General features: G+C 42.2%; 1 protein-coding gene across 3 annotated transcripts in view; it reads right to left on the bottom strand.

Moving 5' to 3' along the window:
- Positions 1-15,654, bottom strand: part of TBCE (tubulin folding cofactor E) — a 439,454-nt gene extending 423,800 nt beyond the window's left edge. For 2 of the 3 annotated variants that reach the window (XM_063443381.1, XM_063443379.1), the window contains exon 1: positions 15,538-15,604. In XM_063443381.1, coding sequence (XP_063299451.1) covers positions 15,538-15,583 — 46 coding nt within the window. In that variant the 5' untranslated portion in view covers positions 15,584-15,604. Of the gene's footprint in view, positions 1-15,537 lie in introns of all 3 variants that reach the window. The other variant, XM_063443380.1, reaches the window with a different exon arrangement.
- Between the last annotated feature and the right edge of the window lie 751 nt (positions 15,655-16,405).

Consider the following 16,405-nt stretch of genomic DNA (forward strand, 5'->3'; position numbering starts at 1 on the left):
TTAGAATTTTAATATATATACATATTTATATATTTGACGTCTACGTGTATATTTATGAAATTATTAATGTAATTTTGTATGTGGACATATGTATATTTCGTATTATTTTTATTTATTTATACATAGATATATATATCATTACATTCTAAGTGTATTTTGATATAAATATATATATATCAATATCAAAATACTGTTAGAATAAAATTGAATATATATATATAATTTTTTTTTAATTATTAAAAATTATTTTTATTTTTTGTTATTTATTTTTATTAACATATTATTTGTATTTTATAATAATATATATATACCATATATATAGTTATTATATATATTGTATATATTCGTGTGTAATTTAAATATAAGTGTATTTTTATATTAATATACGTATATATAAATATAAAAATACACTTAGTGTGACATTATATATATGATATATATACATATATTATATATAGGTATATATATAGATATAATACATGTATATATATCATATATATATACACCTATTGTAATTTTTTTTACACTGATTTTTTTGTTTTACACTTTATTTTATGATTTTTCACTTGCAGGGAGACTGCCTGTCAGCACAGACAGTCCCCCTGCAGGCAGATACAAAGACCCCTATTGGGGTCATGTGATCGAGTGATCACATGGCCGTGGGGTCCTGATCTGCCGAGGGGGGACTGCCCGGGCAGACAGGCAGTCCCCCTGGACCGGGAGGAGAGCTGATCGCCGCCGTGGGACCGACGGCGATCAGGTAAGTTGCCCAAAACCGTTATGACGGTTCAGGACCGTCAGCGGTCCAAACGCACGTTTTACCGCTGACGGTCCTGAACCGTCAGCGGTCCTTAAGGGGTTAAAGCAGGGTGGAGTGAGGGAAGTGTTTTGAGGAGAAAGAAAGTGTTTTGTGGAGAAAGAAGGTTTGCTGTTTATTGTATCCTGTTACTTTGTAACAACAGAAAATAAACAGGCCAGAGACCTTTTTTGAAACTGGACTATGTCTTGACCTGGTTTTCTTACCCTAGAGGGCTGTGCAGTTGCCAAAAGATCCTGGACAAACACACACAGGGAAGTAAGTTTGTCACAACACATACACATACACTGTCTAAGTGTATTTTAATATTAATGTATACACACATATATATATATTAATATCAAAATACACGTACAATGATATTGATTAAATATATATAATTTTCATTATATATATTTATACATAATAAAAAATAAATATGTAAATACGATAAAAAAAATAAAATAAAAAAAATAAAAAATAAATAAATAAAAGAGCGATCACATGGCCCCCTATAGCTAGCTGTGAATCTGCCAGCAGGGGGACTGTCTGAAATGTCAGACAGTCCCCCTGCTGGTGGGAAGAAGTAAAAATAAATTATTAAACATGTTCAAAATAAAATAGAAATAGATTTATATATAAATATATATACACATTATATTTATGTAACGTCATACAAAGTGTATTTTAATATTGATATAAGTACATATATCAGTATTAAAATACACTTAGAATGACGTTACATACAATATGTATATATTATATATACATATTTACGCACACACACAATAATAAATAAATGAAATTAAATATTGAAACAATTTAATATAAATTATATATTCATATGTAATATATATGTTATATATATATATCAAAATACACTTAGAATGGCATTCTATATATATATATATAGATAAATACATATAATTACATAAAAGATTACATTAGTATACACTTAGAATTTAAATACCTATAAATGCATATATATTAAAATTCTACATGTATATTTAAGTAATCTTTTAACATAATTAGGTGATTTGATTAATTAACATTTGATTGACATGCCTGACAACACAGGGAGAAAGTGCAGAGAATTTAATTCGCAAGCACTATATTTGACCCTGTACATGGGGGGTACTGTTTTACTCGGGAGACTTCGCTGAACTCAAATATTAGTGTTTAAAACTGGTAAATTGTATTACAACGATGATATTTTAACCCCTTCGCGACCGATGGAGATTTTCCGTCAAGCTTGTCCGTGCGTTAAGGACCGATGACGGAAAATCTCAGTCATTTACTAACGTTAACGCCAGATCGCCGCAATCGCGGCGATCGTGGGGTTAACGCTGTTGCTGGGTGCCTCGATGTCAGAGGCAGACCAGCAACCGCCAATAGAGCTGTCCCAGAACATGTGATCGCTGTGACAGCCAGTCACAGCGATCACAGTGCTGCTGGGATTCCTGATCCTCCTCCCTCCACCTCTGTGTGGTTTGAGAAGTGGAGAGAGACGGATCGGTTGTAAAACATTGTGTGCTAATTTAGTTTAAAGAGTATCTGTGTTTTAAAAGTAATTGTATAACTTTTAAAACAGTTTTAACCCTTTCCCTGCCCTTTTGATCACTGCCTGCAGTGATCAGTTTACTGATCACAGTATTTAACTGTGATCTATTTTTTTTTTCTACCCTCAAGGGTTAATTTTGATTTTTTTTTTAACCCTTAGGAGTTAATTTTATTTATTTTGTTATTTAATTAATTTAACGTTAATTCCTTAGCTGGAGTGGGTGGACTTTAGTGGGAATTTGGGAAATTGAGTGTTAGGCTAGTTAGAGACGAAAAGTTTAGAAACTTTCTGAAAAGTTCTGAAAAGTTTTTAAAATTTAAAAAAAAAACTATTAAAAAAAAGATTTAAAAAAGGATAAAAAAAGAAAAAATGGGGGGGGCGGATCCTGACCAGCGACCGTGCAAGACGTGTGTTGCAGGAGCTCCTGCCACACGGGCGCTGAAAATGCCTACTTCCCGAGTTACAGGGCTCATATCCTCCTACCATGATGCCCACAATGCAGAGGAGACCTGCCGGAGCATAGCGACACCACACCCGACGCCCGGGCTGATCGAGCACCGCAACGGCAGATTGAGGCCTGACTCGAGAGGAGGCGAGGAAGGACGGCCGCTTTCCCGCCAAAGGCAAACAGCCACAAACAAATATTCTAGTCTCTCCCCCCCCCTATGGACCGGTGGGAGAGATCCCACACTCTGCACCAAATGAGGGTGCCTCCAACTCCTCCAAGCAAGATGGGAGCTGGGGCGCCCAAGATGGCGGATACAAGCACAACCAGCATGAGAAAGAAGCAACAGGAGAAGCAACAGCCCGCCGGACTAGGCAACGACGCACAGGCAAGAGACTCAATAAGCATAATCTTTGATTGTTTCTGGGCCAAGCTACAGGCACACATACAGTCAGCAGGTTCAAACAATTCGGAACCTACGAAACGCACAGCACGTGGTGTAGGGAGGCCTGGGAAACCTCCGCGGGGCGCCATGGAGCACCAAGCGACAAATCCCCTAGATGGGGGCCCTCTCGTGCTGGGAGCAACAGGGGCAATACCCCACAGGTGCCGACCACACCGGCGGAATGGGACTAGAGGTAACCAGCCACAAACGATGAACCATACCCACCGCAATATCCCGACAGGGAAGACCCAGGAAACCTGGCTCGCGGCTCCAGTACAGCGTCGGGGCAGAAGGGCACAAACGACAGACAACAGCTTCAGACGCTCCTCAGGTGGATTAAACTTGGGCCCACTATGGAGACTTCAGGGCCGAGACGCACAGCCCATAATACCCAGCGGTAAACAGACACCAAAAGCAGGCGAGAATATCTGGCGCCCAGCAGGGCCACAAGAACACCGCCAGATACACCCAGAGGCACCCAAGACCCACAAGGCCATATCGGACAGCCACCTCAGACACGCAACGATAACGCCCAGACAGGGCATCGGCTGAACTATGCTACCAGGGACTCACAGAGACTTTCAGGCTGTACCGAGCTGAGACACTGGCGAACAAGCTGTCCCGAGCAAGGTAACGGTGCCTCATCTCACCCAGGACTAACAGCCATGCAAAAGCATAGCCGTCCCCAGTTAATTTTGAGCCAGTCCAATTTGCCTGCACTGTTATCGGGTAACACCACAGTTCTATATGATGCTATGTTTTGTTATTATTTAGATCTGCATTTACTAGAAAGGGCAACGCAAGCCTCTCACCTGATACATTAATTTGTTTTTGTTAGAGCGGGCACCCCAGCACATCGATGGGCATCTTTCATGTTTTGGTAATGACCATCTGTGCACTCAGCTAAATTCACACATATGCAGCACCCACCATTATATATTGTAAATATCTATTTACTCGACACTGCAACTTAGACCTGTACAGAGATAACATAACATTGTATAACATCTCAGCGTTAATCAACTAGCACAGTATGCACAACCTAGCGCCTTACGCTGTCAGCCTTGGCGACACTAATCTTAGCATACCTAGCATGCCATGCCACCCAAGCTTACCATTCAGTGTACTCCCATACCTCATATGTGCATTCCTAACAGTAATTGCTGTAAGTTTAAATCGAATGTCCTGCTATGTTCTTCTATGTTCTGCTAGACAATAATGTTGATGTATACCGTCTTAGATATGACTACATAGCTTAAACCAAGCGTGTTCTACACTCTTAACACACTGAAGGCTTACTATTGTTGTTGTGACACTGTGAGCATTCCTGTATTCTTTCAAAAGCACATCAAAAATAAATAATAAAAAAAAAAAAGGATAAAAAAAAAGTTAAAAAAAAGTTTACAAAAAAAAACAGTTTAAAAAAAGTTTGTTAAAGTTACACCTTCATAATGTCTAGAAGGTACACTGCTGAGGAGGCTTATGATATACTAGCAGCCGACTCTGACGCCACAGACACTGCCTCTGAGAGTGGTGGTGAGACTGTGCCAGATACTGCAGGGCCCTCTGTTGTAAGCGCCGAGTCCCCTGACCTGTCTCATGACTCTGGTGACTGGGAACCCCTAAATGATTTCACGCCTGAAATCCCACTGTTTACTGGCAGTCCTGGAATCCAGTTGGACGTCACCAACTACAGTGCACTGGATTTCATGCAGTTATTCTTGGGGGATGATATTTTAGGGGAAATAGTCACCCAGACCAACCTTTATGATGTGCAGTACCTGACACTTAATGATCAGAGTCTCATCGCCAGGCAAGGGAGTTGGTACCCGACAAGTGTGCCAGAATTAAAAAAATTTTGGGCACTAACAATGCTAATGGGCATTATTAAAAAACCCAGCATCAGGATGTACTGGTCCAAAAATCCTGTATGCAGCACCCCTATTTACTCCCAGACCATGAACAGGTCCAGATATGAAGCTTTCTACACTTCAGCGACAATTCGAAGTGCCCCCCAAGAGATAATCCTCAATACGATCAGCTCTATAAGCTTCGCCCCCTTATTTCCCACTTCAACAGACAGTTTGGCTCATTGTACACCCCACAAAAAAATATTTGTGTAGACCAAAAAAGATCCCGGTTTGGGATAAAGTTGTATAAACTTTGTGAAAGTGCCAGTGGGTATGTTTACACCTTCCGTGTGTACGAAGGTAAAGACAGCCACTTGGATCCCCCAGGTTGCCCGGATTTCATTGGGACGAGTGGAAAAATCGTATGGGATTTAATTAACCCATTGCTAAATAAGGGGTATCATTTATTTATAGACAATTACTATAATAGCACCCTTCTTCTTAGGATGCTTTATTGCTTTGAAACTGTGGCCTGCGACACTATCCGAAAGACACGTGTCGGTTTCCCAAAAGCCCTGGCACAAAAAAAGCTGAAGAGGGGGGAAACGGCTGCTCTCTGCCAGGACGAACTGCTGGTTCTCAAATTCAAAGATAAGAAGGAGGTGTTCATGCTAACATCTATGCATACGGAGCACACTCGAAGAGTCGCAGTTCGTGGCAGACAAGAAATTAGACGGGTGCCAGTCTGCATTAGGCAGTATAACAAGCACATGGGGGGAGTTGACCTGTCCGACCAACTGCTGCAACCCTATTTAATACTGAGGAAGACCAGGGCATGGTACAAAAAGCTTGGCATTTACCTTATGCAATGGCGACTCACAATGCCTTTATTCTGTACAAAAAGGCAAATGCTGACCTTAAATCCACGTTTCTGGATTTCCAGATTCAGCTTATTTCTGGGCTGCTCACTGAGTGCCACAGTGGGGAACCATCAGCTGGGCCTAGCAGCAGAATGGTTGCGACAGGTCACTTCTGTTTCCGGATACCACCAACCCCCAAAAAGAAGACACCCCAGAAAGGGTGCAGGTTGTGCTATCAGAGGGGCGTAAGGACGGAAACCAGCTTTTATTGCCCTGATTGCCCCTCTCAGCCTGGCCTTTGCATTGGCAACTGTTTTAAAGAGTTTCACACCCAGGGAGAATAAGTTGCACATTGTATAAATATATTTTTATTTATTTTTTGTTATTATTTAGTTCTTCCATTTTAAAGTCCATTTTAAAGTTCCATTTTAAAGTTGCTTTAGTAGCCAAGGAGGCTACTAAAATTCTTACCTCTGACTGATTATTTTTCTAATTTTAGTTAGTTAATTAGGGTGCGTGGTAATTCATAGGAAGTTGGGGAGTTTATTGTTACGCTAGGGGTGAAAAGATTTTTTTTTAAAATAGAAAAAAAAATTTTGTAACATTATTTAGTTAAAGTTCTTGTGTAAAAAGTAAAAAATGCTTAGGAAGTTATGAATTCTATCAGCAGACAGGCAGTGCCCCAGAGTTTGATGCAGGTTAATACAGTGATTAATATCCTCTTTAAAAAATGGTAGGCCTTTGTGGGGTGGTTTGAATTATCAGTCTGCTAAGATGCTCTAAAATTGCACATGGACCCAGCGTCAAAGTTTGAAAAAAACTGATATGGTCTAGTCTCCAATGTGCCCCTTCAACATCCCCATATCCCTGAAAGAGGTACACATGGGGGTATTGTTGTACTAAGACGACATAGCTGAGCAACATAATAGGTGTTATACTGCCATAGCACACATAAGGATTGCAAAATATACAGTAACATCTCCAAGTGTGTGTCAAAAAGGCAGAAAAAATGCTAATTGCTACTAGACTTGGTACAAACTAGCAAAAAAATGATCCTACGCTAGGGTTTCAAACATGCCCCTTGAAATACCCTGGCGTGTCTACTTTTACAAATGGTAGGCCTTTGTGGGGTGGTTTGAAGTATCAGCCTGCTAAGAGGCTCTAAAATTGCACATGGACCCAGCGTCAAAACTCAAAGTTTGAAAAAAACTGATATGGCTTAGTCTCCAATGTGCCCCTTCAACATCCCCATATCCCTGAAAAAGGTACACATGGGGGTATTATTGTACTAAGACGACATAGCTGAGCAACATAATAGGTGTTATACTGCCGTAGCACACAAAGATTGCAAAATATACAGTAACATCTCCAAGTGTGTGTCAAAAAGGCAGAAAAAATGCTAATTGCTACTAGACTTGGTACAAACTAGCAAAAAAATGATCCTACGCTAGGGTTTAAAATATGCCCTTTGAAATACCCTGGAGTGTCTACTTTTACAAATGGTAGGCCTTTGTGGGTTTTTTCCAACAGTCAAACTGCTATAGTGGCCCAAATTGAAACATAGGCCCATCAAATCCGTCTCTCAAAATTCTACTGTAAATACCAAAATAGACAGGTCTCCTATATGGCGCTGTAGCTTCACGAAATAGTGCCAAAGACATACAATGGGGGTGTCATTTTACTCAGAAGACTTAGCTGAGCATAATATTGGGGCTTTGATCATGGTGGCACATGTCAAATATACACAATGCCTAGCAAAAATGTAATGCGGATGTAAAAAATGCCCCAAATTATTTTTTACCACAACCTTTGACATACATTGGTGAAACAATGGGGGCATGTTAAGGCACAATATGCACCATATGAGATACCCTGGAGTGTCTACTTTTACAAATGGTAGGCCTTTGTGGGTTTTTTTCCAACAGTCAAACTGCTATGGTGGCCCAAATTGAAACATAGGCCCATCAAATCCGTTTCTCAGAATTCTACTGTAAATACCGAAATGGACAGGTCTCCTATATGGCGCTATAGCTTCACGAAATAGTGACAAAGACATACAATAGGGGTATCGTTGTACTCAGCAAATGTAGCTGAACACAAAATTAGGTTTTGTACAGGAATAGCACACACTAACTTTACGAAATACACATGAGAAGTTGTTTGTTATAATTGTGTGTGTCAAAAAACACTAAATTTTTGTCCAATATTTAGCAGGGATTAGCGGTGAAATGGCTACGTTAAAAGTGTCAAAATAATGTTAGTTAAATAGCCTGTGATGTCTGCTTCATATAAATATATACTTTTGTGTGGCAATTTTGTTTTTCTTTTATGGCTATTAAGCTTACCAAATTCTAAAATCGCTCCACATTAAAAGTTTATTTTACTCCTTGTGTTTTGTGACCTGTAACTACCAAAAAAACTTAAAATCCCAGACACATTATATATTCTGCAAATCAGAACAACTAAATGAATTTATTTTTAATTACTTTCCTTAACCTGCACTAATTGTGCACACATTATTATTGCAAAAACTGAAGAAAAAAAACAATATTTTTAAATTTTGGGGCATTTTTTTATAATAAATAAGCATTTATATATGTATATGTTACATCAATTTAAAGCCCTTTTTGTCCTTTAAAAAACGGTATATAATATGTGTCGGTGCAATAAAATAGTAAAATGCAAATTGCAGTTGAACGCAAGCAGCAAAAAATGTGAAAATTTGCCAGATTGGTTATGTTGCCTTTGAGAGCGTATGGTAGCCCAGGAATGGGAATTACCCCCATGATGGCATACCATTTGCAAAAGTAGACAACCCAAGGTATTGCAAGTGGGGTATGTCCAGTCTTTCTTATTAGCTGCTTAGTCACAAACACTGGCCAAATATTTGTTTTTTTGCTTTTTTCACACAAAAACAAATATGAACGCTAACTTTGGCCAGTGTTTGTGACTAAGTGGCTACTAAAAAAGACTAAACATACCCCACTTTCAATACCTTGGGTTGTCTACTTTTTCAAATGGTATGCCATTATGGGGGTAATTATCATTGCTGGGCTACCACACCGTCTCAAAGGTAACATTACTAATCTGGCAAATTTCAATTTGAAAATGGAACATTCTATATTTGACCCTGTAACTTTCCAAAACACCATAAAACCTGTTAATGGGGGGTACTGTTGTACTCCCGAGACATCGCTGATTACAAATATGTGCATTTTTTTTGCAGTAAAACCTAACAGTATTATGACATTCACAGCTAAAATGTCAGACGGAAATACAAATTTTAAAAAAAAATCTTATTTTCTCACTTTTTTTTTTATTTTATTCATAATAAATTATGTTCCATACACTGTGTGCAGAATTATTAGGCAAATGAGTATTTTGACCACATCATCCTCTTTATGCATGTCGTCTTACTCCAAGCTGTATAGGCTCGAAAGCCTACTACCAATTAAGCATATTAGGTGATGTGCATCTCTGTAATGAGAAGGGGTGTGGTCTAATGACATCAACACCCTATATCAGGTGTGCATAATTATTAGGCAACTTCCTTTCCTTTGGCAAAATGGGTCAAAAGAAGGACTTGACAGGCTCAGAAAAGTCAAAAATAGTGAGATATCTTGCAGAGGGATTGCAAAGCTTCTGAAGCGTGATCATCGAACAATCAAGCGTTTCATTCAAAATAGTCAACAGGGTCGCAAGAAGCGTGTGGAGAAACCAAGGCGCAAAATAACTGCCCATGAACTGAGAAAAGTCAAGCGTGCAGCTGCCAAGATGCCACTTGCCACCAGTTTGGCCATATTTCAGAGCTGCAACATCACTGGAGTGCCCAAAAGCACAAGGTGTGCAATACTCAGAGACATGGCCAAGGTAAGAAAGGCTGAAAGACGACCACCACTGAACAAGACACACAAGCTGAAACGTCAAGACTGGGCCAAGAAATATCTCAAGACTGATTTTTCTAAGGTTTTATGGACTGATGAAATGAGAGTGAGTCTTGATGGGCCAGATGGATGGATTGGTAAAGGGCAGAGAGCTCCAGTCCGACTCAGACGCCAGCAAGGTGGAGGTGGAGTACTGGTTTGGGCTGGTATCATCAAAGATGAGCTTGTGGGGCCTTTTCGGGTTGAGGATGGAGTCAAGCTCAACTCCCAGTTTCTGGAAGACACCTTCTTCAAGCAGCGGTACAGGAAGAAGTCTGCATCCTTCAAGAAAAACATGATTTTCATGCAGGACAATGCTCCATCATACGCGTCCAAGTACTCCACAGCGTGGCTGGCAAGAAAGGGTATAAAAGAAGAAAATCTAATGACATGGCCTCCTTGTTCACCTGATCTGAACCCCATTGAGAACCTGTGGTCCATCATCAAATGTGAGATTTACAAGGAGGGAAAACAGTACACCTCTCTGAACAGTGTCTGGGAGGCTGTGGTTGCTGCTGCACGCAATGTTGATGGTGAACAGATCAAAACACTGACAGAATCCATGGATGGCAGGCTTTTGAGTGTCCTTGCAAAGAAAGGTGGCTATATTGGTCACTGATTTGTTTTTGTTATGTTTTTGAATGTCAGAAATGTATATTTGTGAATGTTGAGATGTTATATTGGTTTCACTGGTAAAAATAAATAATTGAAATGGGTATATATTTGTATTTTGTTAAGTTGCCTAATAATTATGCACAGTAATAGTCACCTGCACACACAGATATCCCCCTAAAATAGCTATAACTAAAAACAAACTAAAAACTACTTCCAAAAATATTCAGCTTTGATATTAAAGGGACACTATAGTCACCTGAACAACTTCAGCTTAATGAGGTTGTTCAGGTGAGTGCTACAGCTACCCGGAGCGTTTTTCTTGTAAGCACTGTATTTTCTGAGAAAATGCAGTGTTTACATTGGAAGCTTGGAACACCTCTTGTTGCAGTCAATCAGACGGCCACCAGAGGGACTTCCGAGTTCAGAGGCCCTAAAAAGGCCTCTCGTCCGATGCATTCTGGGTGAATGCATCAGACGGGCTATCAACACACAAAGCACTGTGAACGCGCTTTGTGTGCTGATAGCCTGTCAGCACTGCTGTGGGCGTGGCTTCAGCTGACAGCTTCAGCTTCAGCTGACAGCTGAAGCCCGAACTCACAGGGACGCTTACTGTCCACAATAGTGGTTGAAGGGGGGTGGGGGCCCTAAAATTATCAATAAGGGGGGGGGGGGGGGGGACCTACTGTCCCCCCCCGGCCCCCACCTAAAATTATCGATAAGGGGGGGGGGGACCTACTGTCCCCCCCCCCGGCCCCCACCCCTGTGCGGCGGGTGGGGGCCCTAAAATTATCAATGAGGGGGGACCTACTGTCCCCCCCGGCCCCCACCCCTGTGCGGCGGGTGGGGGCCCTAAAATTATCAATGAGGGGGGGGACCTACTGTCCCCCCCCCGGCCCCACCCCTGTGCGGCGGGTGGGGGCCCTAAAATGATCAATAAGGGGGGACCTATTGTCCCTACCAGGCCCCCACCCCTGAGCGGTGGGTGGGGGCCCTAAAATGATCAATAAGGGGGGGGGACCTACTGTCCCCCCCGGCCCCCACCCCTGAGCGGTGGGTGGGGGCCCTAAAATGATCAATAAGGGGGGGGGACCTACTGTCCCCCCCGGCCCCCACCCCTGAGCGGTGGGTGGGGGCCCTAAATACAAAGGAGGGGGGGGACCCTAGTTAACCCTCCCCCCCACCCCCCGCCCCCCAAAAAAAAAATATCTCCCTACCTACCCCCCTCACCCTAAAAATAATGAGGGGGGGAACATTAACTAAAAACCTGTAAAAAAAAAAAAAAGAGAGATAAAATCAACTTACCATTCGATGTTTTCTTTCTTCTAAAATCTTCTTTCTTCAGCCCCAAAAAAGGCCAAATAAAAATCCATAATAACCGACGCAATTTAAAAAAAAAAAACGAGCGCAAAAAAAATAATCCATCTTCACCCATGGATCCAACCAATCAGAGTGCTCTTTGTCATTTTACAAGCGTGGGAAAGTTCTTTGGAATTTTCCCACGCTTGTAAAATGACACAGAGCACTGTGATTGGATGGATTTCAAGCCATCCAATCACAGTGCTCTTTGTCATTTTACAAGCGTGGGAAAGTTCTTTGGAATTTTCCCACGCTTGTAAAATGACACAGAGCACTGTGATTGGATGGATTTCAAGCCATCCAATCACAGTGCTCTTTGTCATTTTACAAGCGTGGGAAAGTTCTTTGGAATTTTCCCACGCTTGTAAAATGACACAGAGCACTGTGATTGGATGGATTTCAAGCCATCCAATCACAGTGCTCTTTGTCATTTTACAAGCGTGGAAAAGTTCTTTGGAATTTTCCCACGCTTGTAAAATGACACAGAGCACTGTGATTGGATGGATTTCAAGCCATCCAATCACAGTGCTCTGTGTCATTTTACAAGTGTGGGAAAATTCCAAAGAACTTTCCCACGCTTGTAAAATGACACAGAGCACTGTGATTGGATGGATTTCAAGCCATCCAATCACAGTGCTCTGTGTCATTTTACAAGCGTGGGAAAATTCCAAAGAACTTTCCCACGCTTGCAAAATGACAAAGAGCACTCTGATTGGCTTAAACCCACCAATCAGAGTGTTCTTAGCCTAATTGCAGGGCGGGGCAAGGCTTTATAAGCCTTCCCCCGCCCTGCGGAGCTCAGTCTGCGCGGAGCCCTCCATGGGTGAAGATGGATTATTTTTTTTGCGCTTGTTTTTTTTTTTTTTAATTGCGTCGGTTATTATGGATTTTTATTTGGCCTTTTTTGGGGCTGAAGAAAGAAGATTTTAGAAGAAAGAAAACATCGAATGGTAAGTTGATTTTATCTTATTTTTTCTTTTTTTTTTTACAGGTTTTTAGTTAATGGTCCCCCTTCATTATTTTTAGGGTGAGGGGGGTAGGTAGGGAGATATTTCTTTTTTTTTGGGGGGGGGGAAGGGTTAACTAGGGTCCCCCCCCCCTTTGTATTTAGGGCCCCCACCCACCGCTCAGGGGTGGGGGCCGGGGGGGACAATAGGTCCCCCCCCTTATTGATTTATTGATAATTTTAGGGCCCCCACCCGCCGCTCAGGGGTGGGGGCCGGGGGGGGGGGGGGACAGTAGGTCCCCCCCCCTTATTGATAATTTTAGGGCCCCCACCCGCCGCACAGGGGTGGGGGCCGGGGGGGGACAGTAGGTCCCCCCCATTGATAATTTTAGGGCCCCCACCCGCCGCTCAGGGGTGGGGGCCGGGGGGGGCAGTAGGTCCCCCCCCTCATTGAGAATTTTAGGGCCCCCACCCGCCGCACAGGGGTGGGGGCCGGGGGGGGACAGTAGGTCCCCCCCCCTCATTGATAATTTTAGGGCCCCCACCCGCCGCACAGGGGTGGGGGCCGGGGGGGGACAGTAGGTCCCCCCCCATTGATAATTTTAGGGCCCCCACCCGCCGCTCAGGGGTGGGGGCCGGGGGGGACAGTAGGTCCCCCCCCCTCATTGATAATTTTAGGGCCCCCACCCGCCGCTCAGGGGTGGGGGCCGGGGGGTGCAGTAGGTCCCCCCTCATTGATAATTTTAGGGCCCCCACCCGCCGCACAGGGGTGGGGGCCGGGGGGGGAAAGCAGGTCCCCCCCTTATTGATAATTTTAGAAAGCGAGCTGAGCTGTCAGTCAGACAGCTCAGCTCGCGAACGCGCATTCCGCGCACATGCGCGGTAAAGCGCTCAGGTTCTTCATAGGGCGGCATTCAATGCCGCTCTATGAAGAACGCGATTGGTGCAGCGCGAAGCCGTCCCATTGGGCCCCGCGATTTCGTCATTTTGACGAAAAAGGGGGCGCGGCCTAGCGAGGAGCTCGGCGCTGGAACGGAGGTAAGTTTTTAATATAAAAACACCTCGAATTTTTTTTTAATGAATGAAAGTACATATAAAAGCAGGAAGGAAGGCTGGGGGACCTGTCTTTCTTGCTTTTATATGGTGACTATAGAGTCCCTTTAATGAGTTTTTTTGGGTTCATTGAGAACATGGTTGTTGTTCAATAATAAAATTAATCCTCAAAAATACAACTTGCCTAATAATTCTGCACTCCCTGTATATGAATAGTTAATGATAAATTAAAGCCCTGTTTCTCCAGAACAAAATGATATGAAAGAGGGGAACTACGGGTAAACAGACATATAGCGCAAATTCCAGTTTTTGTTTACATTTTGTTTTGATCAGAACGTGCACTATTGACTCTGTCCTGAAGGGGTTAAGGACTGAGGCAGTTTTACAAGTTGTGATTAAAACAAAACGTAAATAAAATATTGAATTTGCGCTATATGTTTGTTCAGGCGTAATTCACATCTTTCATACAGTATTATGTGAATCGACACTTATCATATGTCATTTTGTTCAGGAGAAACAGGACTTTCATAACACATTAAATATTTGTATATTAAACATAATTTAATATGAATAAAATATAAAGAAGTTTGAGAATTTTTGTATTTTTTTTTAGTTCTGCATGGCATTTTAACTGTGAATGTCACAATACTGTTTGCTGTTACCGCAATAAAATACACAGTACCCCCAATGTACAGGTTTTTTTGGTGTTTTGGAAAGTTACAGGGTCAAATATAGCACATTACATTTTTCTGTTTATACACACTGAAATTTGCCAGACTGGTTATGTTGGTTTGAGAGCGTATAGTAGCCCAGGAATGAACATTATCCCCATGATAGCATACCATTTGCAAAAGTAGACAACCCAAGGTATTACAAATGGGGTTTGTCCAGTATTTTCTAGTAGCCACTTAATCACAAACACTGGCCAAGATGGCATTCATATTGGTTGAGTGGGAAAAATGCAAAAAAAACCTAAATTGAATGCTAATTTTGGCCAGCGTTTGAGAAATTTTTGTTGACTTACCAATAACAATTTATGCAACTAAAATATAACAAAGAATAAGAATGTGTTATACTTACACAGATTGATTTTCTAAACAATTATTATAGCTAAAAGACATTACTGTATTACTTCTGTGGAATTCTGTTGTGTTATCCACACAGGGTTGCCACCTGGCTGGTATTTTAGTGGCCCTGCCTGTATTTGAGGCTGTCTGTCCAGTGACAATAGATTATTTATTGGGAGTGTTCAGTATCTATGAACTGAACATCAGTCCTGACCCAGAAAGCACATCTATTGGCCATCTAAATAACTGTCACTGGAGGTGTCCCTAGACAGTAATGTTATCACTGCATTTTCTCTCAGGGACATACTATACTCACCAGGACAACTACATTAAACTGTATTTGTTTTGGTGACTATATTGTCCCTTTAAACGTTTTAAGCCCTTATAGTAAGACTGCGTCCAGGACGTTCTTGCAAGTTAATTTCATTAAGAAGTAGTTCTATTGGTGCTCAGTATTATGTTTTAAAGGAAAGATACTATGCATACAACGTGTGTTCATAGTGGAGGTACGCTAATTTACACGCGCATCTAACGCATATTTACGGAACTAGACACGTACTGCCAAGCCTTCTCCTCCCTAACTCCACTCGTAATATGTTCGTTAACTGAGGTACTCCTACCTTTGGCTTTAATATCATGGAATGAGCTTTTGAAAACGAGGCACATACGTCACCAGTTCTGAGATTTCCAACCGAACAGAACACCGGTGTTCAATCAAATTTCATTATCCTCGTCACGTCCGCTGACGCAGCCGCACCGGAAGTGATGTGATTCAGCTGGGGGCAGGCGCAGAACCACGGCATAGTAAAACATTTAAAGGCATAGTTGCGGGAGAAACGGCCACCTAATTCTGATGCGCGAACCCCAGCTGTGGAAAGAGGGGATGTGCAGTCGACCCAGGTAGGGGGAAAATAACGGGGCAATGCGCACCATCAAGCAGGGAGGTCTCACAGAGCAAAGTTCCATCGGATCGCTCTACACTGCGCAGGCGTGGACGCAATCCGCTGTAGTTGGCCCACGGAGACCGTGCGTGCCCACTCAGGGATAGGGAGATTTCACAGGCTAAGCTTTACACCGGATCGGGTAGGGAGATGGGATGGTAATTTCTTCTGTGAACTCTCCCTATCTCTTAGTGCGTACGCGCGGACCCAGATCATCAGGGGCATCCTGGCTGGTATCAATCAGGTTAGTCTCTCCCTCCTTCCAACCATCCAGTGGGCAGTGTATTGAGGGGTGGCTGAGCAGTACATGGAGGGCGGTGGGCTCTCAATTCTTTTATTTAACCCCTTAAGGACAGAGCTTCAGAAGCTTGTCTTGCAGTTAATGACAACAGCATTTTTTGCTGTTTACATTCAACTGCAATTTGCATTTTACTAATGTATTGCACTGACACATTATATACCGTTTTTTAAAGGACAGAAAGGGCTTTAATTTGATGTAACACACACACACATATATATATATATATATATATATATATATATATAT

Source organism: Pelobates fuscus, chromosome 2, assembly GCF_036172605.1.
Source record: "Pelobates fuscus isolate aPelFus1 chromosome 2, aPelFus1.pri, whole genome shotgun sequence".
Taxonomy (NCBI): Eukaryota; Metazoa; Chordata; class Amphibia; order Anura; family Pelobatidae; genus Pelobates; species Pelobates fuscus.